This window comes from Cataglyphis hispanica, chromosome 20 (genome assembly GCF_021464435.1).
Source record: "Cataglyphis hispanica isolate Lineage 1 chromosome 20, ULB_Chis1_1.0, whole genome shotgun sequence".
In the NCBI taxonomy this organism is placed as follows: domain Eukaryota; kingdom Metazoa; phylum Arthropoda; class Insecta; order Hymenoptera; family Formicidae; genus Cataglyphis; species Cataglyphis hispanica.
Window position 1 is genome coordinate 215,256 of NC_065973.1, and position 27,924 is coordinate 243,179.

General features: G+C 30.6%; 6 protein-coding genes and 1 long non-coding RNA gene across 15 annotated transcripts; 2 read left to right on the plus strand and 5 right to left on the minus strand.

Annotated features, from left to right (window-relative positions):
- Positions 1 to 147: 147 nt before the first annotated feature.
- LOC126857110 (protein lethal(2)essential for life-like) lies at positions 148 to 1,134 on the minus strand. Its single transcript, XM_050606237.1, has one exon. It carries the CDS (start codon positions 982 to 984, stop codon positions 394 to 396), a length of 591 nt encoding a protein of 196 aa, XP_050462194.1. The 5' UTR covers positions 985 to 1,134; the 3' UTR covers positions 148 to 393.
- A 1,551-nt stretch (positions 1,135 to 2,685) lies between these two features.
- On the minus strand, positions 2,686 to 7,491 carry LOC126857008 (glucose dehydrogenase [FAD, quinone]-like). 2 transcript variants are annotated; one of them, XM_050606069.1, is made up of 2 exons: positions 7,399 to 7,491; positions 2,686 to 4,662 (listed from the first exon to the last, which is right to left on the minus strand). In XM_050606069.1, the coding sequence occupies exon 2, from the start codon at positions 4,629 to 4,631 to the stop codon at positions 2,751 to 2,753; it is 1,881 nt and encodes a 626-aa protein (XP_050462026.1). In that variant the 5' UTR covers positions 4,632 to 4,662; positions 7,399 to 7,491; the 3' UTR covers positions 2,686 to 2,750. The 2 variants fall into 2 exon arrangements, with proteins under 2 accessions (XP_050462026.1, XP_050462027.1); XM_050606070.1 differs by having other exon boundaries at positions 2,686 to 4,665.
- A 2,051-nt stretch (positions 7,492 to 9,542) lies between these two features.
- LOC126857028 (protein lethal(2)essential for life-like) lies at positions 9,543 to 10,998 on the minus strand. Its single transcript, XM_050606105.1, has one exon. It carries the CDS (start codon positions 10,797 to 10,799, stop codon positions 10,233 to 10,235), a length of 567 nt encoding a protein of 188 aa, XP_050462062.1. The 5' UTR covers positions 10,800 to 10,998; the 3' UTR covers positions 9,543 to 10,232.
- Positions 10,999 to 11,705: 707 nt separating this feature from the next.
- LOC126857033 (uncharacterized) lies at positions 11,706 to 14,276 on the minus strand. Of its 4 annotated transcripts, none has more exons than XM_050606112.1 (5): positions 14,132 to 14,276; positions 13,460 to 13,655; positions 13,196 to 13,259; positions 12,130 to 12,180; positions 11,706 to 11,970 (listed from the first exon to the last, which is right to left on the minus strand). In XM_050606112.1, the coding sequence occupies exons 2-5, from the start codon at positions 13,630 to 13,632 to the stop codon at positions 11,956 to 11,958; spliced, it is 303 nt and encodes a 100-aa protein (XP_050462069.1). In that variant the 5' UTR covers positions 13,633 to 13,655; positions 14,132 to 14,276; the 3' UTR covers positions 11,706 to 11,955. The 4 variants fall into 4 exon arrangements, with proteins under 4 accessions (XP_050462069.1, XP_050462068.1, XP_050462070.1 ...); XM_050606111.1 differs by lacking the exon at positions 14,132 to 14,276 and adding an exon at positions 14,027 to 14,110; XM_050606113.1 differs by lacking the exon at positions 14,132 to 14,276 and adding an exon at positions 13,805 to 14,093 and having other exon boundaries at positions 13,469 to 13,655.
- Positions 14,277 to 14,452: 176 nt separating this feature from the next.
- On the plus strand, positions 14,453 to 17,557 carry LOC126857018 (pachytene checkpoint protein 2 homolog). Of its 4 annotated transcripts, none has more exons than XM_050606091.1 (7): positions 14,455 to 14,662; positions 14,827 to 14,921; positions 15,277 to 15,436; positions 15,525 to 15,716; positions 15,843 to 16,070; positions 16,260 to 16,607; positions 16,842 to 17,222. In XM_050606091.1, the coding sequence occupies exons 2-7, from the start codon at positions 14,884 to 14,886 to the stop codon at positions 17,112 to 17,114; spliced, it is 1,239 nt and encodes a 412-aa protein (XP_050462048.1). In that variant the 5' UTR covers positions 14,455 to 14,662; positions 14,827 to 14,883; the 3' UTR covers positions 17,115 to 17,222. The 4 variants fall into 4 exon arrangements, with proteins under 4 accessions (XP_050462049.1, XP_050462048.1, XP_050462047.1 ...); XM_050606090.1 differs by lacking the exon at positions 14,827 to 14,921 and adding an exon at positions 17,416 to 17,557 and having other exon boundaries at positions 14,458 to 14,810; positions 16,842 to 17,122; XM_050606092.1 differs by lacking the exon at positions 14,827 to 14,921 and having other exon boundaries at positions 14,453 to 14,810; positions 15,525 to 15,720; positions 15,943 to 16,070.
- LOC126857006 (hemicentin-2-like) lies at positions 17,213 to 25,585 on the minus strand. 2 transcript variants are annotated; one of them, XM_050606067.1, is made up of 7 exons: positions 24,683 to 24,783; positions 23,850 to 24,278; positions 22,712 to 22,841; positions 20,268 to 20,467; positions 19,474 to 19,818; positions 18,668 to 19,150; positions 17,213 to 18,567 (listed from the first exon to the last, which is right to left on the minus strand). In XM_050606067.1, exons 2-7 carry the CDS (start codon positions 24,226 to 24,228, stop codon positions 18,023 to 18,025), a joined length of 2,082 nt encoding a protein of 693 aa, XP_050462024.1. In that variant the 5' UTR covers positions 24,229 to 24,278; positions 24,683 to 24,783; the 3' UTR covers positions 17,213 to 18,022. The 2 variants fall into 2 exon arrangements, with proteins under 2 accessions (XP_050462024.1, XP_050462025.1); XM_050606068.1 differs by lacking the exon at positions 23,850 to 24,278 and having other exon boundaries at positions 24,683 to 25,585.
- On the plus strand, positions 18,978 to 19,635 carry LOC126857040 (uncharacterized). The gene is made up of 3 exons (XR_007688439.1): positions 18,978 to 19,116; positions 19,290 to 19,417; positions 19,544 to 19,635. It is a non-coding gene; the product is annotated as an uncharacterized LOC126857040 (long non-coding RNA).
- Positions 25,586 to 27,924: the final 2,339 nt, after the last annotated feature.

Sequence of the window (27,924 nt, forward strand, 5' to 3'; positions counted from 1 at the left end):
AGATTATTCATTTAAAATTGTGTAAAATGCATTTCTAATGAATTATTAATGTAAGTGAAATTGAAATAATGTATATATATATATATATATATATATATATAAATGTATGTATATATAGGACAGAAGAATGGCATAGGACATACTTGATTAAGCTTCAATTGAATTATTTTTATTTGTTCAATTTATCTTACAAAAAATAAAAATAAAAAAAAACCAACCTCAATGCTTTAAGCAACGCTTTATATCAAACAAAAAAACAAAAAAAAAAAATTTAATCGCATAATAGCGTACACAAGAACGATATCTTTCATAGAAACATAACACATTGACATCTTTCATAGATATATAACATATATGAATAATGACAGGGATATAATTTTTACAAAATTCTATTTAACCCTTCTTCTTCTCCTCCTTCTTCTTCTCCGATGCCTTCTCCTGAATCGCCGGCTTGCCGGTATGCTCGATCCTGATGGAGCGCTCGTTGTTTGCCTCCGGCTTGTCCTTCCTGGGCGCGGTGATGGTCAACACCCCATCCGACGACAAGCTCGATGACACCTCGTCGATGTTACATTGTTCAGGTATCATGTATTTGCGTACGAACTGCCGTGAAATCCAGCCATGCTCATCCTGCTTCTCCTCGTGCTTGGCCTCGACTACTACGCACTTGTCTACGACCTTGACATTGATCTCGTCCGGCTTGAATTGCTGTACGTCCAGAATTACCTGGAATTTGTCCTTGTCAGCTTTCACGGTAGACGTGCCGCCTTCGTTGCTATTGCGTAACAACTCGCCCCAGGGTCGATAGTAAATCAAAGGTGCCGTTCTTAGACGCCGATCACGTTGAGGGGCGAAGCGTTCCAGAACACTTGGATTCGCTAGTTGATCGGGTCGAATGCCAAGACCAAAATGTTGATCGAAGAGCCGATGAGGATATTCCAGGTCCTCCCACCAGTCGGAGAAGAGCAGCGGTACCAGGGACATGTTGAAGCTGCAGTTGCTTTTTCTTTGAATTGAAACGAAGTTTCAAATAAAATTGCAGATGAAAATGTCTAGAAGCTTCGATTCGCTTTTGCACAACTCGCGATTAAACTCACGATTGCTCTCTGTCAACTGTTGCTACGCCGGCGCACGTCGCGTATTTATAGCGAGCTGGGTCGGCGAGTGTGTGTGTGTGTGTGTGTGTGTGTGTGTGTGTATGTATGTATGTACGACGCGTCAATAGAATGACGCCGTTTGCCGCACTGAGCAACATCGAGAACGTTCTCGAGCCCGCGCCAATACGAGCATGTTCGAGAACGAGCTTGCAATTTCTCGATTGTATACAATACATACGGTTACACTTTTTCATCCGATGCTGGATTCTGCTAGAAGCATCGCTTTTCTTTGCTTTACTTTGATTCTTCTTGTTGCCGTTTTTACGAAAAACGATTTTTCTCGTAAAACTGCGTACATAATATTAAACGATATTTAGAGCAGAATATCGTTCAGTTCAAATTTCAATGCCGAATGATAAATATGAGAAATTGATGACTTTTAAAATATTATTCATGACAATATGTTTCAGTGATTTTGATTTTTATAATACTAATAAAACTTGATCGAAAGACTTGTTTTTTTTCCTTATATTTTATCGATTTAAAAGTAAAAAAGTAAATAAGTGTTTTGCTCAATTAATATTTTTCATTAAATACAAAAAATAAAAAAATAAATTATATGATTTTACATTAAAGTTTATTAATGACGGCAAAAAACGCCGAATGCATTTCTTAATAATGTATTATAATAGTTGATCTTATTACAAGACTAACAAAATTACAAAGGTAAAATTATTGTAAAATTATAAAAAAAGATATATAAAAATTTCATTCAATGTATATATATATATATATATATATATATATATATATATATATATATATATTATTTATTTGTTTATTTTTTGTAATAAGCAACATACATATGTATACTTACATATATACATGTATAATCAAAATTATATATTGCATATAATGTTTATATCATACATGTTATATAATCATATTGTATGTAGATTATTCCTTATCTTTAAATTATTTAATAGGTTGCTAGAAATTATTATGCGAATGAATCGAACCTCTGTCAATGTTGTAAAAAGTAATTAATGTTACGAATGATATCATAGACGTTATTGCCTTTTTTGAGAAACGTGCAATAATTCTTTTTTTTTAATGATCTTGTTTTTGTTAACGAAGACATGCAGTTAATTGCATAGCAATACAGTATGACAAAAGTCTAATACATTTTTAAGAATATATATGATATATATATATATATATAATAATATATTTCTTTATTGTTACAATTAGTTATACATACATACATATATACACACACACACATACATATATATATATATATATATATATATATATATATATATATGTACCTATATGTTTACAATTAAAAAATTAACTTAAATATTAAAATCAAACCTTGTATAAAAGAAATGACAAAAAGAATTCTATAATTATATTTTTAGAGTTTAGCTAACATTAAATATTCTTTTTACGAAAAAGCGTGTCTATATAAGCATATATGTATACATGATCTAATTATTATATAAAATTAGTAAGACAATATTCACCTTTTATATCCATATCTAGTTTTAAAAATTTGTTTGATTCATTTTTTGTACAATATCAGAAATTAAAAAAAAAGAAAAAGAAGAAAAAAGTTTTGAAACAGTTAGAAGTTTTAAAATTTACTTTCTACAATTCATCCTTGTCCCTTATAATTGCCCAGTCCTCCTTGATTAAATCCGCACCTTTTTCACCTATCATTATCGTAGGCGCATTTATGTTTCCACTAGTAATAGTCGGCATGATGGATGCATCAATTACTCTTAATCCCTGTATACCGTGGACCTTTAATCGTGGACTTACGACAGCTGTGGGATCGTCTTGAGGACCCATCTTGGTCGTTCCAACAGGATGATAAAGCGTAAACGACATATATCGCAGATTACATTTCCAATATTCTTCAGAATCAGGTTCAGTATCATGACAACCCGTAATGTTTAGATGATGCAATCTTACTCCATGCCGTTTAAATGACTCCGTGTTCATCATTTTTTTCACGATGTCCAAAGACTTTAACATTATTTCCATGTCCTCTTGTACAGAATAATAATTGGCAAAGATTCTGACTGGATCCGCCGGATCTTTGCTACGTAGTCGCAATTCACCTATGCTCTTCGGTTTTAGCAGAACAGGTAAAGGAGCGAGTACCGTCTCCTCTGTTGTAATTTTTGCTATCTCTTGACTTATTTCTTTGTTTATATAAAGCTGCATTAGTGAAATAAATGTTTTATCTACTTGCCCTTGTTGAAAATGCGCATGATGAAACTGAATGTTTGGATATTTGGAACTCGGGTCATGTACGTTAACGAATCCATGAAGATCATGGGCGAGGCTACTTGCGAAGGGACCTCGATTGTAAATTAAGTACTCGTAAGCTTCGTCTAATAAATATGTGGGCGAAGGTGCTGCACTGTGATTTTTAAAAGCCCAGAATAGGCCGTTCCATCTAATGTGATCCTGAAGATTCTTGCCGACAGGTAAGTCAACGACACTAGGTATCTCCATTTCGTGTAAATGTTGTTTGGGTCCGATGCCGGAAAGCATAAGAAGTTGTGGACTACCAATGCTGCCGGCCGACAGGATCACCTCTTTCGAGGCTTTCACATCAATTGATCTTCCGTCTTTCAAAGTCACGCGTACTCCGACCGCTCGAGAATCATCAAGGAGAATGGCATCGGCTCGAGTAGATTTCATTACATACAGATTGTTTCTATCTTTAATTGGCGATAGAAAGGCTTTAGAACAACTCATTCTGCGACCTTTGTCCAAGGTGCCTTGGGCTATGCCATATCCGATATATTTTTCACCATTATTAATAACATCCAAAATAGGCACGTCTAATTCACGAGCGGCGTCTAGAACCATATTAAATACATCCGGGTTAGTATAGTTAAAATATCTGACTTTTAATGGTCCGTCCTGATTACAAAATTTGCTTCTCCACTCCTCACTATGTCCATGACCGCAAGATTGCGATTTCTTGAAATATGGCAAGACTTCATCATAGCTCCATCCTTTGTTACCCATTCTAGACCACTCGTTGTAGTCCTCATCGTTGCCATAAATATAGAGCATAGCATTTAGAATAGAGCTGCCGCCAAGAGCCTTACCTTTTGCCCATTTGCATAATTTGTTTTTGCTACTGAGGCAAGCAAATTTTTCGGGTTCAACATCGTATGAATAATCCACCGGTGAATCTACTTGCATTATAAAGGCTCCGGGAATCTCGCTTAGTATTGAGGGATTCTCGCCAGCTTCAATTAACAATATTTTCCAGTCTTCTACTTCGGTCAAACGATTGGCCACCACAGATCCAGCGCTTCCACTACCAACAATCACGAAGTCAAATTCTATATTAGAAGCGGCAATCTCTTCTGAACGGTCTGGAGGGTAAATATCACTGGCTAAGTTGCATTGCGCTGCTAGAAGCGTTTGCATCAATAGTGCGAAGATATTAGCAGTAGAACCATTCGCTGCAGCTGCACAACTAGCGGCCAAGCACGCTTCCATGATTCAGATGCACGTACGAAGCAATTTATATCTGCTGAAGAAAATATTTCTTAATATTTAATTTATCTATCACTAGAATAAGAAATTATTTTGAAATTTAATATTTTATTTTAGAATGAAAATTTTTTGCAACAATTATTTTTACATTTGCGACGGAGCCATTGCTAAATATTGATATTATTATTGATATTAATGCTTTAAAAATGCAAATAAAACATATTAGAGGAAAATTACTTTTTAAAGAAATAAGATGAAAACCTCAATTTTGTTAAATTATTTATTTTTATATTTTATAATATTTCAATTAGTCCTAACATAATTATTACAAAACTATAGAAAGTTATAAAAGTAATGAGAGATTATACAAGATTTGTTTTTTATTATATTTTTCTATTTTTATTAATAACTCGAAAACATTTAGCCACAGTTTTTCTTATTTTTTTAACAATTGTGTTCTTTAATATTTTAAATATTTTAAAAATATTATTTTCAATTATTTTAAAGTTATCAAAATATCTTGTCCATTGATTTATTACTATTATATAACTTTTTTAAAAATGTTACTTTGAATATGATTTCACGAATACATGAAAACTTATTTTATTTTGTAATGAAAAGATTATATATGCTTAGTAGAACTGCAGTATATATATATGTATTTAGATAGATAATTATGTACATGCGTTTATTATTAATTATTAAATTAATTATGTAATCTTTAAAATTTTTTATTATATTTTTAATACTATATGCAACGTTTTAAATGTAATAAAAAGGTCGAAAAATCTAAAACTGTAATAAAAAGTTCAAAAAATCTAAAACTAGAAATTCTTTAAAACAATAAAGAAAATTAGTTTTGAATATAATATATATAATTAAAAATAAGCTTTCTTTTTTAGTTTTAATAATCAGTTAATAATCAGATTAAGAATCAATAAAATATTATCAATTAACAATATAAAATGAGCAATTAAGAATCAAAATATTGATTCTTAATTGCTCACTTTATATTGTTAATTGATAATATTTCTAAACTGATTATTAAAAATAAAGTTTATTTTTAATTATATATATTATATTCAAAACTAATTTTCTTTATTGTCTTAAAGAATTTCTAGTTTTAGATTTTTCGAAATTCTCTTTAACGCATCTTGGAATTTCTATTCAAAGACAAATATGATTGATAAGGAATTGTAAAAGATAATAAAAATAGAAACATATATATAGAAAATCAATCATTTTTTCTACGTAAATAATTCATGAAGATTTAGTTTTTCTACCGCAACAAAAACAAAAATTATTTACAATATATACATATATACATATATTGATCATTTGACCTTGTTCAAAACACAACATATTCTGTTTTCTCGCGATAGCATCGTGAAATTAATGTGTCCATACGTGATTATGCAAATGAACTTTTAAGATCAAGTTAAGAGTTATGTATTGTGACTATTGAGCATTAGAAATACGAGAATAAATTATTTAGAAAACACACTATAATTTAGATAACATTTCACACATAATATATATATATATATATATATATATATATATATATATATATATATTTTTTTAAATATTATGTATTTTTTTTAAATATTCCGAGTTTAAGGTATTGTTAAGGTACTTTTTATTCGTATTTGATAATTATTTTTCCATTTACAAATTGTCATACTCATTGGAATTATTATTTTAGTTAAATAAGTATTAAAAACAGTAAAAAATAAGCATTATTTTATTGCTTCTTGTGATGTATAACAAAAAAACTTTAAGTATAATATAAAAATGTAAATTACTAAAAATTTATTTTATTTATATTTTAGATTTGCAATGCGACTTGAGTGCGATATGGACTCATATTATTCTGTTGAATATGGTAATGTTTTAATTATTTACATTGTAAATCTTTATCTGCCCATACGTGTAATAATTTAAAATTGTAAATATTTAAACATTTATTCTACTTTTTAATATCAGTTCTTACTTTTTCTGAAGCTTCAAACGTAATATTTTTTAGAACCATCAAAGTGTGATAAAAAATAGATATTATATTTAAATCAATAAATCTGAAAAATATGGTATCTTTTTTTTTAATTTGTTAAAAAGATTTAAATTTATATGATCTTTAATTAATATAAGAATGTTTGTATAAATTCTTTCTTTTGTTCTTTCCGCTATTCTATAAATATCTACTTATCAATTGTACATTAAAATCTGCATAATAATTCTGGCCTCGAGACTTGTACTTTAACCTTACTTATATTAATAGTATTTCAAATAATAATTTCAGATTACAAGTATTTATATCACTATAAAAACGTATTTTTAGAAATGAATTTTTTAATATTATACAAAATAAAAATTTTATTATTTTATACATATATTATATTGTAAAAAATTTAATTATTTATAATTTAAAAAAAAATTTTGTTAATATCTTTTTCTCTTTTTCTGTCTCTCCCTTCTTTCTCTCTCTCTTTCTCTATTGTTTTGTATAAAATCTTTTTCTTTGTTTTTAAACTACTAATTATTTACTTTGATTGTGCGCGCGCATTGATATTCTACAAGATTTTTCTCGTTTTATCTTTAATATTTATTTTTATTTAATATAATTATTATTCTTTATATTGTACATAAGAATAGTAAGTCTTTCTTTAGCTCTCTAATTTTGTTAAACTATAATTGTATAATATGTGTATATCTAATTATAAGTTAATTGTAACTATATCTAATTTGAAATTTTTAGTAGAAAATAGCTTACCGATGAATTCTTCAAGTTTCAACACACACAGTTTAACTCGCACTGAAGATTGAAGGTCTGAAAGATCTGTAATTTAAAACAGACTGTCTCTCCTTCCACTAGATGTTTAAGGTTACATTCAAATTTACTACGCACGCGCACATGTTTGGTTATCAAGTTTTCATATCATAAGTTTTCAATCTATTTTATCATGATATTTGAAATTCTATATATTTATTTTTCTTATCATTTTAAAAAACAAATCGTATAGCATGCATAACAAACATATAACTAGATTACAAAATTGTGCATAATGCACAATTTATAATGTTGTGGATTACAAAGTAATACAAAGTAATAATAATCTATATAGTTACAATTAATTATTTCTAAAAAATAATAAAAAGAAGTCGAATGTATATCATAGTCAAATATATATCAAGAAATATGTACAGTTACGTAAAAATTCTTTTTTGTGATAAATGCAATACACACAAGTAAAGATTTAAAAGAATTAAAAATTACTAAGCGCTGTTGAAAGCTGTTCAAACATCAGACATTTAAGAACAGAGATAAAATCTGGTTAAATAGTTGTTAATTTAAAATCGATATTAAGCGATTTCTTTACCTTATATAAAGCATTATTTGTGTGTAAGTTAGTTGATGCAAATAATTTATATATTATGAAATTCTACAAATCTAAAAAAATACGTTTTCAATGCAATAATGCATTATGCAATGCGCTATGCAATGTGCTATTATTTCAAATTTTGAAATTCTGAACGCAGTTTTTTTTTTCATACAACGCATTTTTTGCATTTTTTAAATTATAATGATGTCTATTTAAAATATAACGTCTACGTTTTTTCATCATTATTTTTTATTATATATATATATATATATATATATATATATATATATAATACAATTTATTGTTTTATATATAACTTGATAATAAAAACGCATAGAATCAAAACTTTCTTATATTATTATTATTATTATTATTATTATTATTATTATTATTATTATTATTATTATTATTATTATTATTATTATTATTATTATATATTATTATTAAGACTGATTAAAGGTTAAAGATGCTTCTCGATTATAGAGTTTATATTTAATTAACTGAAAACTTTCTGAACGCAAATGCATTTTTGTATTTACAAAGTCATCCGTTCTTAATATAAAATTGCAGAGTATGCTAAAATTATGATTTTCGCAGATCTTACATCTTTTGATAAACACGCTTGATTTATTTTTATAAAAAACAAAGAAAGGAAAGAAAAACTAGAAAATTTCCAGCAAGTAATTATCGAAGTTTCCTTATTGTTATACCTTATAATTTTCTAGTGAGAAATACAGATCTAAAAAATCATCTAAAATATTGAATATCTAATTAAGTATAAATAAAATTAAGTATATAGCTAAAATTTAATTAAGTATATAAATAAAATTTATTTTATAGTCATTTAATAATCTTTCTTCCAATCTATATTTCTTATTAAGATCATCTTGTCTCTTGTGTAATTGTCCATATTTCTTTGATAAGATTAGGAGTTTTTTTATCTTTTCTTCTATGTGTTTTTCTTTCACATTTATTTCGTGTATTTCGTAATTTTTCTTCGAAAGATTACGACCGTTCTCTGACCATTTACATATGAGATTTATAATCCTATCAAAGAAAATAGATTTATACCTAAAATATAAAAGAAGATTCTAACATGTTTTATTTATTACCAGATAAATTTCCATTGAATTTAATTCGACGAAGTTAATAGGATTATATTTATTTCTTCTTCTTTTAGATTTTAAATGTAAAATGTTTTTACCATTTTTATATCATTTTTTATATCATTATGGTATATAAATAGAAAGATATATAACATTCAGAAAACAGCAATCGCTTAAAATATATCATACTGAAGGATTATTTTGAACTTTATACAATAGATTCTTCTTTTTCCTCTTACTAACAGATAAATTTATATTCATCTTGTAATCTCTTCAGATTATTCAAGCACTTACATTAGTATATGTAATAATAAAAGCAGTGATGTTATGACTATATATAAAAAATAGACTAAAAATATGAGTTTACTCAACATGATAAATAGGTAATAACTTGATGTGTATGTAATAAGTTGACGAATATAATAATGTTAATTTCAAACATTAATCTTTATTTTATAAACACAAATGTACTACACATATCAATATTACATATAACTAATCTTCTATGTTCTAGAGTTTCAGATTTAACTTTGAATTGATTAAAGTAATATATAATTTTTGGTTTCTTAACACAATCACTTTTCCTAATTTATCAGAAAAAAATTCATAAAACAACTTTAGATGTAAAACTAAAAACTAAATGTAAAATAATGTAAAAATAGAAAATGTGTAGCAATAAATTAATATAGTGCGTAGATTAATGGGTTCTACATTCACACTAATGTATCCATTTCTTTGCGGAAATATTATTGCTATAGTATACTAAATATATATAACACATGATCTACATATATAGAATTTAGTATAAATAATTTTTAGATAAATGCATTCTATAATATATATAATTAATTAATATATATAATATCTGTGTTTTCAGGGTTGCAAATATTATAATATTATGTATTCATATTATACTTTGATTTATAGAGTAGACAACTTGAGCTATGAAAATCTGCATTACAAACAAAACATTCTATTATAGATTGCAGTCTAATCAATAATTAAAGAAATACAGAAATAGTTTAGCAAACAATATATATAATTAAAATGCTGATTTTTCACTCCGTCTGCTTCTCTCCATCGTTTGCGGGATTTTGCTTGGATTTCTTTGACTTTTCTCATTGCTCATTGATGAAAGGTTTTCCAGTACGTTCAATTTGAATTGTTCTTTCCGTTTCCTCCTCCTTCAATGGTCGTTTCTTGGGCGCAACAATTGTCAGAAGACCATCAGAGGACAGCCTGGATGTCAGTTGTTCGATATTAGAGTCCTCTGGCAACTTGCATCTCCTGACAAACTGACGAGACACCCAGCCGTGCTCGTCTCGCTTATCCTCATGCTTGGCCGTGACAACGAGACAATCATCCACAATTTTCACTTCAATTTCGTGCGGCTCGAATTGCTGCACGTCCAACACTACCTGGAAATCATCCTTGTTCACGGGGGGAGGAGGAGAAACGGATGGGCCATTGTTCTCACGCTGCTGCAGCAATTCCAACAGAGACTTGAGCTGATTCAAGGTGGGATTCCGTTGCGGTAACATATCTAAATAGAGGCTGGTGCTAGTTCTAGCCGGCGATGATAGCTGTTCCGGGCGTAGACTCAGACCCAAGTTTTGGTCCAGCAGACTATGAGGATGCCCTAGATCCTCACCCCATTCGGAAAACAGCAATGGAATGAAAGACATTTTTTCGCTTCGACGGCTGATCTATTAAAAATATATATTAAGTAAGATACGAGATACGAGATGGAACAATTTGCTCCTAATTCGTGTTATTGAATTTACGTACCACAATACAATTGCGTATATACTTGTTATATCACGTTACGACACTCGCAACGTAATCCAACTGATAACAGCTGACAAGATACTGACGTAACACGGCTTTTAGTCGGGGTATATATACAGCTGCGCATGCGTCGAGAAATGTTTCGATCTTTCGAGACAAGAGTTTCTCGTACATTCCAACAAAGGAATAATTGTGAACAGGTAACTTTTCGAATTTTTCGTTACTGAATAAAAGTTCGAATTCTATATTTTAGTCCTTTGGTCCTATTTAGATAGAATAAGAAGAAATAAATATTTTGTAAATTTAATTTATCGTGTAAATTTGATAAGAAATAATGAAAAAAAAAAAATGTATATATATATTCCAAGGTACGCGCAATTCAAGGTTATCATAGCATGAATATGTTATTATCCCAAAATGAGCATGTGCAATATATATATATATATGAATGTTTAATATCGGGAGTCGGGATGAGTGTTGAAAAACATATTGGACGATCTTGTGTGATATCATGTGTATAAATAATACAATATATCTCCTCGGTAGTGCATATGTACATACGAACGATATTTCCGTCAAATAAACTTTGTGTATCGAGGAGTTGAGCAAAATACCACGGAAGTATCAAGATTATATATTTTATCAGAGTACCGAGATAAAAAAGTATCATTTTACTTATTACACAACGTACATAAATATATATTATATTATATATATATTAGCTATTTGATATGTGTATTATATTACAAATATACGATATCATGTCGTAGATATGTAATTATACGTCAAATGAATTCTGCGTATTGTAAGCATATATATTTGTATTTTTTAATTTCAAAAATAATAAATATTAAGTACAGAAATCACCTTTACCGATTGAAAATAACATAGTTTATGTATTTATCGCGTGAGAAATCTCCGTGAAACTGTCTAAGATAAAACGTCTATCAGGATGAAGGATTTATATCCAGACTCGCCAGCATTTCTTCGATTTTTATATCTATTTCCGCGTCTTGTGTTTGTCCTGCCGTTTTCTTGTATTGATCTGATTTTTCATTCTCCGACGAACTAAAAATAGAGAAATTCTTTCTTTATATATATAATGTTTCTGATATCTATTGCAGATTTTAAGAATATGCTGAGCGAAAAATTTTGACTTAAAAGTTTTGTTCACAATTGTTTACATTTTTTCTTTTTTTATAATTTTCATACGAATGCAACACTTACATCGACGATTGCGGTGTGGTGCCATCGTTTAGTTAGCAAATGCGGATAACTCTAAAATTCGAGTCGAATTAGAATGATTAAAACACAAAAGTCAAACATGCACTACGGAAGCCTGAAAACATTTAAATATACAAGAAAACAATACAAACAAATGATATTACAAGTGTGAAGAACAAAGGATTGAGAATATCAAGCAACTACAATTCTACAGACCAAAAAGAAAGATGAAATTTGTTCACAATTTTGTGTGTTTTCATTATACATTATCATCTATGTGGTGCATTTAAAATCATATTATATTTTAGAACAAGTGCGTACAAAATAAGTACAAATTTCCAGAATTCTTCATAATATCACGAAGTATATAGATTAATATAGATTTTGTACATAAAGAATTTCAATTGAATCTGTCACGATGAGAATACCATGACATCCCTGAGATAAAATTATACAACGTAAACATAATGAAAACATTACATTAAATTAGTATGTATTATTTTGCTCTATTTCATATTCTTCTATTAAGAAACAGAAAGAAAAAGGTACAAAAATCATACATACAAAATATGCTACCCAAAACAAACAGATAATTTTCTTAACAATATATATGCATGTGTGTATGCATGATTTTTTTAAAATTTAGATTCTTCCATAATTTTTCAATGCATAAAATTTTAATGGATAAGTATAAGTTTCAATTTCCTTTCTCAGCAATAATATTTAAATCTATATGCTATAATCTAAAATATTTAAAAAATTAATTCTTTAATTGTTTTATGTGCAATGCATATAATAAAATATATGCAAAAATATAACATGTTTAATAATGTATATACAAAAGAATAAAAGCAAAATACATGTAGACGCATATAGAGTGTTCTAAAGTTCATTTTTTTTCAGTATTTGTTGAGAATGTAAACATAATTATAAACAAATCTGGTTAAAAGAGAACACTCTATATGGATCTAATGAGCTTATTTATAAACATTAACTGAGATAAATTATCGTATATATGTATCCAAACTCAGTGTGCTTATATGTAACATGCATAAGTCAGTATATCTACCTTTATTATACTGTCCATTTTCTGCAAAGCATTTTCGCATTGCTGTAATTTCTCGATTGTTAATCTGTTCCAATAACACTTTAGTTAATTAAAAAACGTCTACACTACAGTATCATATTCTTTCATATAGTATTAATTTTTTCAATAATATAAATCTGTAAAAAAATTATAAAAAGATATCGATACAAAAAAATAAATCATAAATTATGCAAGTGAAATATTAGACGATTATTAAAAAATTTCAGTTTTGTATAAATTTTCTACCCAACATACTCTACTGGTACGCCTGACAGAATCCAGTGAAGACCTTGCATTTTCCGCAATAGGAATTCCCGTGTGTCCTTATCCTTAATGTTTTGCAGCCACTCAATTGTCGCTTTCACTAATGGAAAGTATTTTTGCAATTCTGCAATTCTTTTCTCGATTTCTTCGTCCATTTTGTACTTTGTTTTTTGTCAACCTGCATTTAGACAGAAAAATTATGCTATTTTTTATAACTATTATTATATTTTTTATTTAATTCTGTATATTTATTATATTATTTAAATAAATTTAAAAAACACAATATCAATATAAATTAGAGGGTTTTCTCGTGTACAAAAGCTATACCCAAACTTGACTTTTTAACGTGTGAGCTTGTTTATTTTCTAAGAATTGTCCTTTAAATCTTGTCGGTGGCTTGTTTGAAAGAGTGAAACAAAAATAAAAAGAAGCAAGATAGATTTAATATTTTAGGGTTTCGACAAACTTTAAAGCGGGGAGCACACACTTTTGCATAAGCGCATAACAATAAGCATAAGGAAATTGATTGGTTCATTTTCTTATGCATACATTTGTGGAGCAATCAATTTCTTTATGTTTATGGTTATGCGCTTATGCAAAAGTGTGTGCTCCTCGCTTAAGCGTCCTCGGTAATACCATAGACATAGTACTTACTATGTCTATGGCTGAACCAGTGAAAATAGATACGATGAGCAGATTCTATGGCCGGTCAATTCATAGTCAATTCTTAAATTTAAGATCGTTTTAAACACAATCTTAACATGTCCTAAACCAATCACAGATTGGTAATGGACCGTATTAGCATCTTAAGACATTACTTAAGACGGTCTTGAAATAAGAACTAACTATGAATACCGGCCTATATTGTAGGGACTCTAAAAAGTCTTGCACGTTGCGCGATCTATGACTTGAACATTTACTCTTTGCCTCTTTGGTTGCGTTCCGTTTCACGCATAAAGTGCATAGATCGCTTGGAAATCTATAATATATGTGACGTGAACTATAGATTTTCAGTCGATCTATGCGCCCAATGCGTGAAACGGAACGCATCCTTTGTCAATTTCAAATTTTATCTATACTTCGTGATTCAAACGACTTCAAATTTTGAATTTGATACATAGCAAAACAAAGAACAAAGTCTCTTTTAATAGGAATAAACACATAATTTCGTTGAAGTCTCATCTAGTATGTGATATTAGAATCGTTTCGTTTTGTTTCTTTTCCCATAAATTATTCTATTCTGTCAATTCATAAGAACAGTCGTACAAATAACATACATAGAAATGAAAGAGGAAAACGTGTTACATGTAGAAATATGTCAATATGCCAACAGGTATCGTTTATTTTAGATTAAGTTTCTTCTGCCGAATGTATCATCGTGTAATGAATTTATTGTCTGATCTTTGATGAGAATTGATGATCATATCAATGTTAACCTCAAAAGGTAGTTTAAAGGTAGTTGAAAAGGGTAGTTTAATCCTATTATGATATATAATATCATTGTAAATATGAAAAGTGTCAAATATTACATCATGAGAGAACAATTGAAAACATTATTTTATCATGTTTATTCGTTTGACTACTTGATAAATTACATGGAAAACAATTTTTTTTTTCAATGTTTATTAAAACAATTAAATGTAACACAAAAAACTTGACATCGATAATTAAAGTTCTTATTAGTACAAATGTTTGTAAACAATTTGCATGTTTAGCTGCAACTAAAATTTTAAGAAAGCTTTTATATTTATATTTTTATCAAATGAAACTAAATGGTTTGATCGTATTGATTATTTTAGCACTTTGTCAAAAGAAATAATTGAAGAGACAGTAAGTGCAGAATTTAAGTCATTGAAAGAGATTTCTCTTGATATTATTTTATATGGCAAAGAGTTTGTAAACAGTACAGTTATACAAAATCATGTTGAATCTATAATATGCTCGTCTAATTACACAGAGGTATTATCAATTTTCTACATTAATTTGTTGCAGAAAGATATATTTTATGCGTATATGTTGTAAGTATATGCATCTAATTATATTTCAGAAAGGAAAAATTAAAATTGAAGGAGCTATCGTTAAATATTATATCTATAGACTGACACAGGAAGGTGCCGCTACAGAAACAATGAACTGCGACTCTGATGAATTGCCAGTCGCTTCTCATTGGTTGTTACCTACACAGGAATTTCACTACATGTGGGAAAGCCTATATTACGATTGTGACATAAAGAACAATGTTGGTAAATTTAGTTATATAAATTTGTATATACAATAGAAATGATTTTTTTGGGTATAAAATCACTTGAGGTATATTTTAATTGAAAGATTTTAAGTCAATTTTTTTCTTTATTTTTTTTTTTAGTTATTGCATTTTGTGGAGACAACAATGTTATTTTCTGATCTTGCCATCAACTCTAATATTATTAGTTGGAATAAAGTGGTATTGTTGCACGGTCCTCCAGGTACAGGAAAAACCAGTATGTGCAAAGCTCTGGCTCAAAAAGCTATAATTCGTATGAGAGATCGTTTCACTCATGGAGAATTCATAGAGATAAATAGTCACAGTTTATTTTCAAAATGGTTTTCTGAAGTAAATATTCACTTATTATTTATTTTTATCTTGTGTTTTACACACAGTATTTTCACAACAGTGATATACTGTAAAATTTTAAATCTATACATATTAGCTAATAATATTCACACAATTAGCTAATAAGATTTAAATATTATCATATCATCTGGTATCAGGTAAACAGATATTCTGTATTTTTTACTATAGAGTGGAAAACTTGTTATGAAGCTATTTGACGAAATAAAAAATTTGGTACAAGATGAAAGAGCATTGGTATGTATTTTGATTGACGAAATAGAATCATTAGCTCACGCACGTAAGTCGTGCAACAACGGAACTGAACCATCTGACTCTATACGCGTAGTAAATGCGCTACTCACGCAATTAGATCAAATCAAGCGATATCCGAACGTTTTGATTTTAACGACGAGCAATATGACAGAAGCCATAGATCTTGCGTTCATCGATCGAGCTGACATCAAGCAATATCTTGGATATCCATCTGAAATCGCTATTTATAATATTTATCATTCGTGTCTGAAGGAATTAATGAGGGTACTTATATTTTGGTTTTGTATTATAATGTGTAAATGTGAGAAATGTACAAAATAATATAGAAAATTTATTAGTGATTGCATTAATAAAATGGGTATTTGCAATTAAATGTCCATCTGTGAGAGAGAGTTCTTTATATTATTAGACTATATTAATAAGTTTTAATCAAATATTAATATAATATATGTTTCCTTAATTTAACATTACTATATATTATTTTTTTGTATATTTCAGACTGGAATTTTGGAACGAGAAGAAATATGTGATATATCGCAGTTAAAGCTATTCGGATACACAGAGGATTCAAACACCAAAAACAGTTTAAAACTGTTGGAACTTAGTCGCGCTAGCGAAGGCTTGAGTGGCCGCACCTTAAGAAAAATACCATTTTTGGCGCATGCTCTTCACTTATCCATAGATAGAACTACATTGTCTAAATTCCTCAAAGCCATGCATTCAGCTATTCTGAAACAAATGCAGCAAGAAGGCGAATTGCAACAATCATAAACAGAAAGGTTTATTTTCTATTTATTAGCATTGTTTTATAATTTTTGCTATTTTTTACACATGCTTACACATCAACATGTATTATTTAATAATACACATTTTCTTTTATTTGTCGTAATTTTTTTATTTTTTTATAATAAATAATCATCGCACATATGATTAATCACTACCAAAGTCAATTTATTGTGGATGTATATAAAATTGAAATAATTGATCTCACATAACTTTGGAAACAAATACCTAGTCGCTGATTTGAAACAAAACTTAAAACTTCTTTTTACATATGTGTTCCTTGATCTAGGAATATGTCATCGAAATATGAAACTATATAACAGTTTTTATGAGGTCCAGTTTTGCACTGATTCCGCCTCTCGTCCTGCCACCGCCATTAAAATCAGTGAGATGCGACCGCTATTAAAGTTACGCTTCGTTCCGCTTCGGCGACGCGGGCTATATTTTGTGTCGGTACGTAAGTTCTTTGTGCAATATTATCGCGATGTATTTTTATTTTGACTATAGACAAATACTACTGTAACTATTTTACTTAGCAGGAATAAAATACAACAAACATTGCGATAATAATTAACAAATTAAAAAGAACTAATAACGATATAAAGGTACGCAACAATTGATAATTTCTCAGATATATTTACTTTATATCAGAAGTTTTCGATATAAATATTAGATTATACCACATTTGCGATATACTAACACACATTTATACACATATTATATCTCTGATTTGATATAATCTATATTAAGTCATAAAAGATACGCTTGTTAAGAATGGCGCTAGACTGATAGAAAGGAAATGTATACAACCAAAAGTAGAATCTGTTGCTGTAAGAAATAGAATCAGATGATGAAAAAAAAATGAAATTCGACATTGGCGAAAAATTCATTTTTTTTTACACGATAGTAGGCGGCTGCAAAACCGCTGGCGCTCTTCTAACTTTTAACGCTTCCGGACTCATGGCACGCGTTTGCTTCGCGATGTGATTATAATCGTACGTGCTCTGGCCATTATCCAGACTGGACTTCCTCGTGAAGGTCTTTGCGTGAGACGAATTGATAGATTTTTGTTGATTTATCGACGTGCCGTTATACAATGCATCGGCCGCGATACTGCCCTCCTCCATCATCTCTTGTCGATATCGTCCACGTCGTATTCTTAGCAGCGAATATACACCGATGGAGATCAGCAGCAACAGGAATAGCAGGCCGACCGCCACGGCTGCAGCTATTACGCGCATCTCTGTAGGATCTCTCACTATCAACTTGATATTCCTCGAGTCCCGACCTTTTTCGCTCTCTACCAACAAAGTATATATGCGAGCATCCTCCTTTTGCAGATCCTTAATCTCCAGTTTAGCCCAATAACAGTTGGTCACCATTTTGTTCTCGACAATAGGCTCCAACGGCAAGGCCTCATACTTTGGATGAATGTTCTCTCCTGTTAAAAGTTTAAAAGAATTATTAAAGGACAGAATTTGTTACCAGAGATTTGTTACTTGAATATCTTTTTGAGAAAGCAATTCATATTAAATGCATACCAGCTCGAATATGAGAACTACCCCACTGCCAAGCAACTAATTTTGGCGGCGGCCGAGAGCAGAATCGGGACTTGAGCCTGTGTACAGGTTCGCCAGCCCATCCGATAGACTCGTAAAAATCCCGATCACCGGGTAACGGTCTGGCCTGTATCTCCGGAGGTCCGGTCACATGCAACACGTAGTGTACATCACTAGCAGTTTCCCGCTTAACCCCGTTGATCGTGTTGAAGGCAATGCAACGATATTCTCCTTCGTCGGACCACATAATGTTTTCAAGACGCAGACGTCGACCACCACCCTTGTTCTGCACGTGGTTTTCAATGGTTTCTGTAGAACTACCGCGAAGATGTACCCATTTGTATTGAGCAGGTGGATTGGCCTCGAACTCGGGACACTCGAAGAGCTCCACCGAGGAACTTAGCAGAGCCGTCTCTTCCATGTCCATGGAGGTATCATTTTCTATTCTTTTCAATTTTGGTTCATCTATGAAGAAATATGCATCAGTTTTCTATGCTAAACTATAAAAAGTAAAAAGCAGTATTGTGGGAAAATATTATAAATTACATTTTTGTGAATAAATTTTACAATATACTTCGAATCTTCCTTTTATTTATCTGTGTAGGAGAAGAATCAAGCATAACAACTTTCGCAGGAATATAATAGCATAATATGAATGTCTATATACGCGAAGATTATCATAGCTGTTTGATTCTACGAAGAAAGCGATACCTAGATTTAAAAAGGAGGAAGGTAAAGAATAAGAAGTGGAATATATATTAAAAGTAAAGTATTGTAATTATACGAACATTGCACATCGAGTCTGTAACTCGCGGGAGCGCTTTCACCAATGATGTTGGCCGCCTTGCATGAATACAGACCAGCATCGTGCCTTTTGACCGGCTCGAAGCGCAGCTCGGCGCCCCACATGCTGTCATTCAGCTGCGCCGTTGTGCTTTGTATCAACGACGGCGATGACGACGATGCACTGGTATCGGCCAGCGACGCGTCGAGCGGCACCGAGTCTTTGAACCACTTGATGCTTGCAACCGGATTAGCGTCTGCCAGGCACTTGAGACTCAAGAAGTTTGCCGAATCTTCTGGAGCGACCGTAAGCGGTTGCGGGCTCGTCTCGAGTCGCACTTCCGGTGAATCTGAAAGTACCTCTGTTACACACATGTTGCGGGATTTCATCCATCAGTAGAGACGCAAAAAAAGAGCTTTTATTTCCAAAGCTTATATTATTAGAAAAGTGGAAATTATATATTTATCAGCTTTTCATTTACTAACTTCCTCTAATACATATATGTTTTTAATTGTGGAACTAAAGTATTAGAAATAAATAGTTTGAATAAATAACATAAGAAGAAGTATCAGAGATTAAAAGCAGAGAAAAAAATGGTCTCTTCTTTAATTCTTAGATATATTTGGTGAAAAGGATACATATTTTTTTTTTTTTTTTTCTTTGAAAAATACATTTTTTTGTAGTTTTTAAAAGAGCTTTTGTGATGATTATTTGATATCATATTTAAAAATGGTGAAATTTATACTTATGAAATAAAATTTTTGTTTATTGTTTTAGAGAGATCTATTTTGTACGTACAATGAACGTCTAGTCGCGATTCTATATTGGCCGGCGTTAAACTCGACGGATGCACGGTCACACATCGGATCGGCAGACCATGATTCTCCCTCTGACCACGCACCCGTAGAAGACTATGAGCTGCCCAGGTCTTCCGATTATCCACCTCCGTTGCGTTGTTCTGCTCCCCCAAAGGTTCCACTTCGTCGTTCCCTATGAACCTGCTCGACAAATTTGCCAGCATTACAAGTATGAGAAAACTTAACACGTCATTTAATTTTTAAGCAGACTAGAACGGATTTATAATTCACGAATTAGTTACGGATAGTTTAATGTTGAAAATTGAGGACTCGGGCGATAAATCCCTTTCAGTATTTTCACTAAAAAATCAATTCTAAAATTATTTAAGAATTTAGGAGAGAAAGACAGTTTATTATATAGATATAGAATATCTTTTTTATTATATATATTTCAATTTTTTTTCTGTCGAAAGAGCCCATCGACCTCTCGAGTTTGATGCGTTACGTAAAGAATGTGTAAACGAAAGTTTGATTAGGAGAATATAGTTCCGTTTTTGCGAGTGATTCACATAATCCACTGACCGCGGACTATCTTCTCCCCAGAAAAAAAGAAAGAAGGTCCGTAACCCTTTTCTACCGTGATTCACAGGCGCAGCGATGGGATTACGCTCGCGGCCAGTTTCTCCGTTTCTATGGCTATAATCTACATAATTATACTTGGCATAGCCGTGTCCGCAACTCAAAGAAAAAGAAAACACTGAGCAGGGATCATTAAACCGCGTAGCTATTATTGGTCGTAAAAGAATGCGCGGTCGATATTGTTTCAGACAAATCCCATCAGATGAAATTTTTCATTAGGATTAGGAATCAAAATAAATGCGTGGGAACGTGAATGTTACAAATGTTTCTCTTGAAATAGATTCGCGCGCGAGTGTTGCTATATTTTTTATTGCTATAAGCAAAACGTGAAAATAAACAATGGTCACTCTTGTGGGGATAAGAATATGTAAAGGCGTTAAATTATGAAAAATTGCACGGACTCAATAATTTAAAACTTTTAAATTAAAAGAAGAATGTCTAAAAGATTAGAATGATTTCACAATGACTTGCGTTGCCTGAGATGTTGCATTTGGCAAAACAGTAACGTCACGCTGGAAAGAACTTTAGTTTTCCTTCAAAGGATCCATTCATTAAAGAGCCCCTCGTAAAAAGGAATACATATGCTACTATTCAGATCTTAAATTACATCCCCTGGTTCTCTTCTGGGAATAAATGAAGCATATATTTTCAAAAGTAGCGCGTGCCATCCGTAGAACAGATGTTTTACATCGTAAGAACATAGATAAGGCGCGGCTAAATTCATCAGACCGTAAACCAAAACGACGATCCCTCCGCGTGGCTCTTTCCTGTATAAATATAACGTCATGGACTCTTGCAGTTTCGTTTGTATGCACTCAATATATACTACAGTGAATTATCGATATTTATGTTTGAAAATTGTTTTCATTTTCGTATTTTAAATACTGCAATGTTGTTTTAAAATTGCGAAAAATATTTATAATATCCTTCTGCCGAAGGATTTTTGCGAAGAAGAATTTCTTTTAATATTTACTATTATTGAGAAAGATAAATATACTTCAAATTTTGAGAATTTTTAAAGAAATATACTTTAATTTAAAAAAAAAAGAGATTATAAGATTTTTGTATGAAAATGAAAATATATTTTATATGATACATGTATACATAGTCAAGTTTACGTGTAAAAAATTTTTTTAATTTTAGGGATGTATTTTTTTTCATTCTCTTTCTCATCACTATATCTTTTCTAAATTTTTTTGATAAAGCGTGTGAATTATCTACTTCTTTAACCGATTATTATTACTACATTTTCTCCCTATCAAGATCGGTGTGCATGGTCAGCATTCCAATAGTCGTTTAATAGCATCTAAAAGTGGAAATATTTTACTCCTAATCGTCTTGTCTCAGGTAAAAGGTCGCCGGAGACAAATGGATCCATTCGTAATTATCTGGTATAAGGTTTAAATCTTTCTTTTTTTTTCCTATCATTCTTTTCTATCTCCGCCATATTAGAATTCTTCGTGGAAAGAAGTAGCACATAGTTTTTTTATGATCAATACAAATGCAGGAGATGAAAAAAAGAGAGAAGAGGCTAGATAAAGCAGAATATTGAGAATGAACTTTGAGAATATTTTTTTCATATTAAGTCGCAGTGACAACATAATTATTTATTATCTCGTTTAAGTTTTAGACAGAGTTCTGTATATATGTATGATTATTTTTCACTGTTCTTAATGAATAAGTAAATATTCAGTTTTTTTTTAAATATTAAAATTTTTTTTTTCGTGTTTTTTGTTATTATATTAATATAATCTCATTCTCTGTGACAATATTTGTTGCGTTTAAGAGCCAAGAGTGTCAACTTACCACTTGATGAGGGCGGGTGGGTTTCCGTATCTTGAAACGCATGAAATCAGGGCTTCTTGTCCCTCCTGCAACGTTAGCGTAGCACCCAAAACGGCCCCCCCATATTCTAATTGAGGTTTCCTGGGTTTCACTGAAACACGCGTTTGGGGGTGCATTTAGATAAGATAAAATAAGACAGAAATTGTATTTGGGTTACCCCCGGTACCCCCGATTTTACTTCCTTTTTAAACGAATGGTTATATATCGTGATCTTATCGTTATGGTCATGAAAACCGTCTAAAGGAATCGATTGAGCCACTGGGAGCTCTCGACCAAATTTACATTAACACGAATATTGCAAAATTGCGGAAAAGTAGAGCATAACGACCGTTGTGTACGTTTTCTTGCATCACTCGAGGTCAATGTTCGCGGAATATTAACGATGATCCCCTAAATGGTTTGACGCGTTTTGATGAGATATTCGAGATTGCACTAGATATATGCTAATTCATTGTATAAATTACATGAAAATATATAGAAGATAGTATATAGAAAATGTTTTTTTTAATAAAAAATATGTGCGGCATATTAATTGTGCACAAATATTTATAAAACCAATTTTTATAACGCATGAATATGCGAAATATACTTTTACGAATTATACTTTTCCATAATCATCTTATTTACATTATTTTGCTAATTAGCTTTATTATATGCTATATATTATATGCTTTATTATATGCATATAGACTATATAATAGTTATTATATTGTAATTACATGTAACATCGTTCTCTTTATCCTTTTATATAAATAATTTTTATTATCTAAATAAACTATTTTTTTTTATTTAATCTTTATAACATTAATAAGGAATATATTTACATTGCGTTTTGAACATATATATTTTTCATTTGTATGACAGAATATATCACAAGGAAAATGCAAATAATTAAAGATGGATTAACTTTCAATATATTCTGAAAATTATAACAACCTCTTCTTCTCTTGCTTTATCTTATGTTTATAATTGATAGTATATTTGGAAACACTCTGTTTCGGTGGTAAAGAGATGTCATTCTTTTATTTATTACGATAAAATATTATATGTGAACGAATTGCTGAAGTAATTTTTCACACAGGTCAAGTCAAATTCTCACCCCTTACGAGTAACCTGGATTGTTCGGACGAGAGTGCGTCCTGGCGAATAAAGTCACTAGATGTGACCTGGCATTCCCAGAGACCATCATCGAAGTGTAGGGAGGCTCGTCTGATCAACAGGGTGCAGTCGCTGCCGCGACCGCTCGCCCATTCATATTTATCTGGATGCATGCCCACCGGTCTCCGGTCCTTCTGCCAAATGCATTGGCCGCGCTTATCCTGCACCGTGCAGGGCAGCTGTACATCATCACCGGACGACACTTCCTGATAGAGTGGCGGCTTTTCGATAAATTGTTGTTCGCCAACGACCGAATTGCTCCAGGTACACGTGATGAATAATAATAACGATAAACCAATAATCGAGCAATCGAACGTCATTGTTGCGATAGAGCCAGGAAATTTGCGATTAATTTGATCAAGGCATCTTCCTTACATATTAAAAAAAAGATTCGTCTAGAAATGATTTGTGGAAATTGTCGAAAAATGAATAGATTTTACGGAGTGAGGAAACCGGAAATTCGATGGATTATAGATTAGAGTACCATAAAGTTTAAGGATTTGTACGTTCGAAAATTTTTATGGCTGTTAGGATTCGAGGATATAAGACTTTATAAATTGCGGTATGTTTTGATTTGAGGGTATAATGGTCTATAAATTAAGAAATCCGTGGATTTTTGAGGATTTATGATTTAGAGAAACTGTAGAAAAATTTGTGAAATAGAAGAAAATATATAAAAAATGAGAGATGTGTATAAATATAAGATGCTGTTTAATTTAAGAGTCTGCATCAAATAAAAAATTATATCCTTCAGAAAAAATAATGTATACTAACAATCGAGATATGCACGGTTGCAAGATTCTTTCATCGATCTCACAGTTCGAAATAAGATATGATTCACATTACGTTCGCAGATCCACTCACAGATAAACAGAACATACTCCGCCTTACATTTCGCCATCAACGATCGATGGAGTAAATGGTTCGTAATCGCGGAACATTCACTTGTGAGTCTTTCGCTCGAAAATTCATTGAAGCAGCGCGAACTCGCTCAGGCCTTGTATTTTATTGCCGTTCCTAATAGCGCGAAAGTCCGCGAGTGATCCAAATGGTTTCAAATGCTTTCACCAGGATATTATTATCTCGTTTCTCGGCGCGGCAAAAATAATGTTATAATTTTTTTTTTAATAAAACTCCGAATAAAATAATTTAATAACTGGATTACTGTATTACTTATGTGCACTGCATCGCACAATATTTATTAACGATTGATCTTTGTTTTAATTAATTCACGAGAGTACTTGTCACTGACACAAACAATCGCATTCGTAGAGCCACGTAGAGGCGCGCACGATCTATTCGGTAAACACCGACCGAATGAACCGCCTTCGAGTTTGAAGGGTCGTATCTCCACGCAACTGACGTAGCGCCTCCTCGACGGATCGGTGAAAACTATATCCACCTGAATCCCGTTTTTTTAGTGTAGCCTGTTCGATTATCATTTAGTATACTATTTAATTATTATTATTTATTAATATTTATGAGCCATTTAATCTTTACTCATATATAAATCGAATAATTGTCTTATGACAAATAATAGCTTTTAGAAAAAGGAATTTTAATTCCTATGAAACACTTTATAAAATAGAGGTTTCAACAGCGACTATATAAAAAGATATATAATGATCTATTGAAAAATCAAGTGACCTCGATATTTACATAGGTAACACTTTCAGTGTATATTACTTGAATTATTTTAAATTATTTTATTAAATAAAATGTTATATTTTAACTTTTTTACATATTAATAAGCGCTATTGGAACAAATTAAAAGCGTAAATATGTTATTGTTGAATCTTCAAAGTCAATTTTTTCTTCAGAACAAACAAAATCTTCAAAACAAATTTCCTTGAAAGAAATCTTTTTTTTTTTTTTTTAATTTTTGCATACAACGAATCACTCTTTTCTCGATCATGATTTCAAACACATTTTATAATTAAAATTTTTGGTATATTATTTCTTCTATAAATAATGATCCGCAATTGATAATGTTAAACCGCGGATACCTTCAAGACAGATTTCTTAAAAGTTCGTAGAGTATAATTGCGAATTGTATTATCGTATCATGTAATGCACGATGGTACAAATTTATACGCAACAGGAGAAAGTGGCAGAGGCAAAATTATATTAAAAATTCAGTTTGATCACACACATACACAAATTTTATAAAATTTTTGTAGTTGACGCAAAATAGTGAAAAATCGAAAACAAACTTATTGTTTTTTCTTCTTTTTTTAAAAAGAAATCAATTTGAAAGGATTAAAATATAGCGCGACGGAGTACATGGCGCGGAAAGAAAGTGCGCGGTAAATAGAGTGATTGTCCAGGACGTACGTTTCTAGCAGCATGACGTGGAACGCCGCGAGTTGCGAATTAATCCGTTAAAGATTGAATTATTCTTTCTCTTAAAAATAACGTGCATATTCGTATTCATTATGCAATCTTATAAAAATTCAAGTTAAAAATTTAGCAGTTATTTGCAACGTTAAACATTACGAATGAAATAAAGAATTACATTCTTATCTCTGAAATAATCTATAGTCTTGTATATTTATTCAGTAAAATAATAATATCAATAGCCACATTTTTTAAGCAAAAAACTCAACAATGACTATATTATATATACATAGCATTGCTTTTAAAAGTTATATTAGTTTAATTATTGATTTTATGTTAATCAAGCTTAGACTAAAAATCATGATTTTTATATTAATGTTCACTATTGCAACATCATTATATTTTTACTTTTTAATTCCGTTTAATAAACATATAAATTATATTCTTTCGGAAGAAAAATTTAATTCAGCTCTCTTGATTGAAGTCATCGCGCATAAATTTATATTCGAGCATTATAAAACGTTGTAAACACAGGTTGTGCTTATGTAGTAATGTGTTTAGTAATCGCAAGAAATTTATATGCTACTCTACTATATGTGTAATGGGAACAATTTTTATATAAACACGATAGATATTCGGAGCACTCTCTGCATTCTACATAGAGAACTCCGACTCGGTTCCACATCGCGGTCCACATAGTGGACTGGAAGCGGAAAACGGACCCCAAACGCGAGTTCACGCGTGCGTATCCAACCCTGCATCCTCTCCGGCGTTATCCTTATTATTCGAGCGTGTTATCATGTCTGCCACACATCGCGTTTTGTGTTAAATTGTGCTTTATTTAGTTGCATTTTTTACATTTTCTATATTCAAGTCTTGTCTCTGAACATATTAAAGAGGTTGTTATCTGAGGTTTTCTCATTAACAGATAAATTTATATAAAAATGGTCGATATATATACTAAAAAAAAAAAATAAATAAAATGCACGAAGTATTATTACTAAGTTATAAAAATCAAGTAAATATATCGTCCTTTTATTCTTACTATATCTAATTAATATATTTGCATTAATATATTTTTATGAATGTGAGGGATTACGTGGAAATAGTCCGATGATGTAGCTATATTTGTTTTTGCCTAGTATTCTCTCTCATTCTCTCACGTATTTCTGTTTTGTCTTATAATATTTATAGCGTAAAACATGCTTTTTATATATCCAAAATATTTTTATTTTTATATTCTTAAGTTTTTAGATCGTATTATAATAGCTTTATAATATTTTTGTCATCTGCATAGCAGAAAGATTTATTTTTCGTGCATAAACTCAGAAACTTTTACACATAATGTGAAAATATATAAACTGAAAATCAATCTGTTGATATGTATTAAAATATGTAACGGTTTTGAAAATTTCTTTCAGTTTTTTGACATAATTTTAATAATTTCTCATATATTAATTAATATTTTATTTTATAAATTTATAACTTTATGAAATATAAAAAAGCTAATTACATAGTTACATTTAGTCGATAAAGTGGACAACTTGCCTTAATATATTTCCAAATTACCAACAGAGGATATGCAATACTTTATTTGGCTGAATTATTGCCGCCAAATTTCTGTCAAGTGGCGACCTCTTCGCATTGACTTTCGTTATAATTTCGTAGTGTTTCGTAGT

What these genes read in the sequence shown, in the direction of transcription:
- LOC126857110 (XM_050606237.1), bottom strand. Translation starts at nt 984, where the DNA reads ATGTCCCTGGTACCGCTGCTCTTCTCCGACTGGTGGGAGGACCTGGAA.
- LOC126857008 (XM_050606069.1), bottom strand. Translation starts at nt 4,631, where the DNA reads ATGGAAGCGTGCTTGGCCGCTAGTTGTGCAGCTGCAGCGAATGGTTCT.
- LOC126857006 (XM_050606067.1), bottom strand. Translation starts at nt 24,228, where the DNA reads ATGACGTTCGATTGCTCGATTATTGGTTTATCGTTATTATTATTCATC. An exon ending in CCACCCGCCCTCATCAAGTG is followed by an intron (nt 20,468 to 22,711) that starts GTAAGTTGACAC and finishes TTTGTCGAGCAG; the next exon opens with GTTCATAGGGAACGACGAAG. An exon ending in TAGTTCTCATATTCGAGCTG is followed by an intron (nt 18,568 to 18,667) that starts GTATGCATTTAA and finishes AACTTTTAACAG; the next exon opens with GAGAGAACATTCATCCAAAG.
- LOC126857033 (XM_050606112.1), bottom strand. Translation starts at nt 13,632, where the DNA reads ATGGACGAAGAAATCGAGAAAAGAATTGCAGAATTGCAAAAATACTTT. An exon ending in GTACCAGTAGAGTATGTTGG is followed by an intron (nt 13,260 to 13,459) that starts GTAGAAAATTTA and finishes TTATTGGAACAG; the next exon opens with ATTAACAATCGAGAAATTAC. An exon ending in AAATGGACAGTATAATAAAG is followed by an intron (nt 12,181 to 13,195) that starts GTAGATATACTG and finishes CTCGAATTTTAG; the next exon opens with AGTTATCCGCATTTGCTAAC.
- LOC126857018 (XM_050606090.1), top strand. Translation starts at nt 14,761, where the DNA reads ATGAAAGAGGAAAACGTGTTACATGTAGAAATATGTCAATATGCCAAC. An exon ending in ATATGTCAATATGCCAACAG is followed by an intron (nt 14,811 to 15,276) that starts GTATCGTTTATT and finishes TGATTATTTTAG; the next exon opens with CACTTTGTCAAAAGAAATAA. An exon ending in TTTCAAAATGGTTTTCTGAA is followed by an intron (nt 16,071 to 16,259) that starts GTAAATATTCAC and finishes TTTTTACTATAG; the next exon opens with AGTGGAAAACTTGTTATGAA.
- LOC126857028 (XM_050606105.1), bottom strand. Translation starts at nt 10,799, where the DNA reads ATGTCTTTCATTCCATTGCTGTTTTCCGAATGGGGTGAGGATCTAGGG.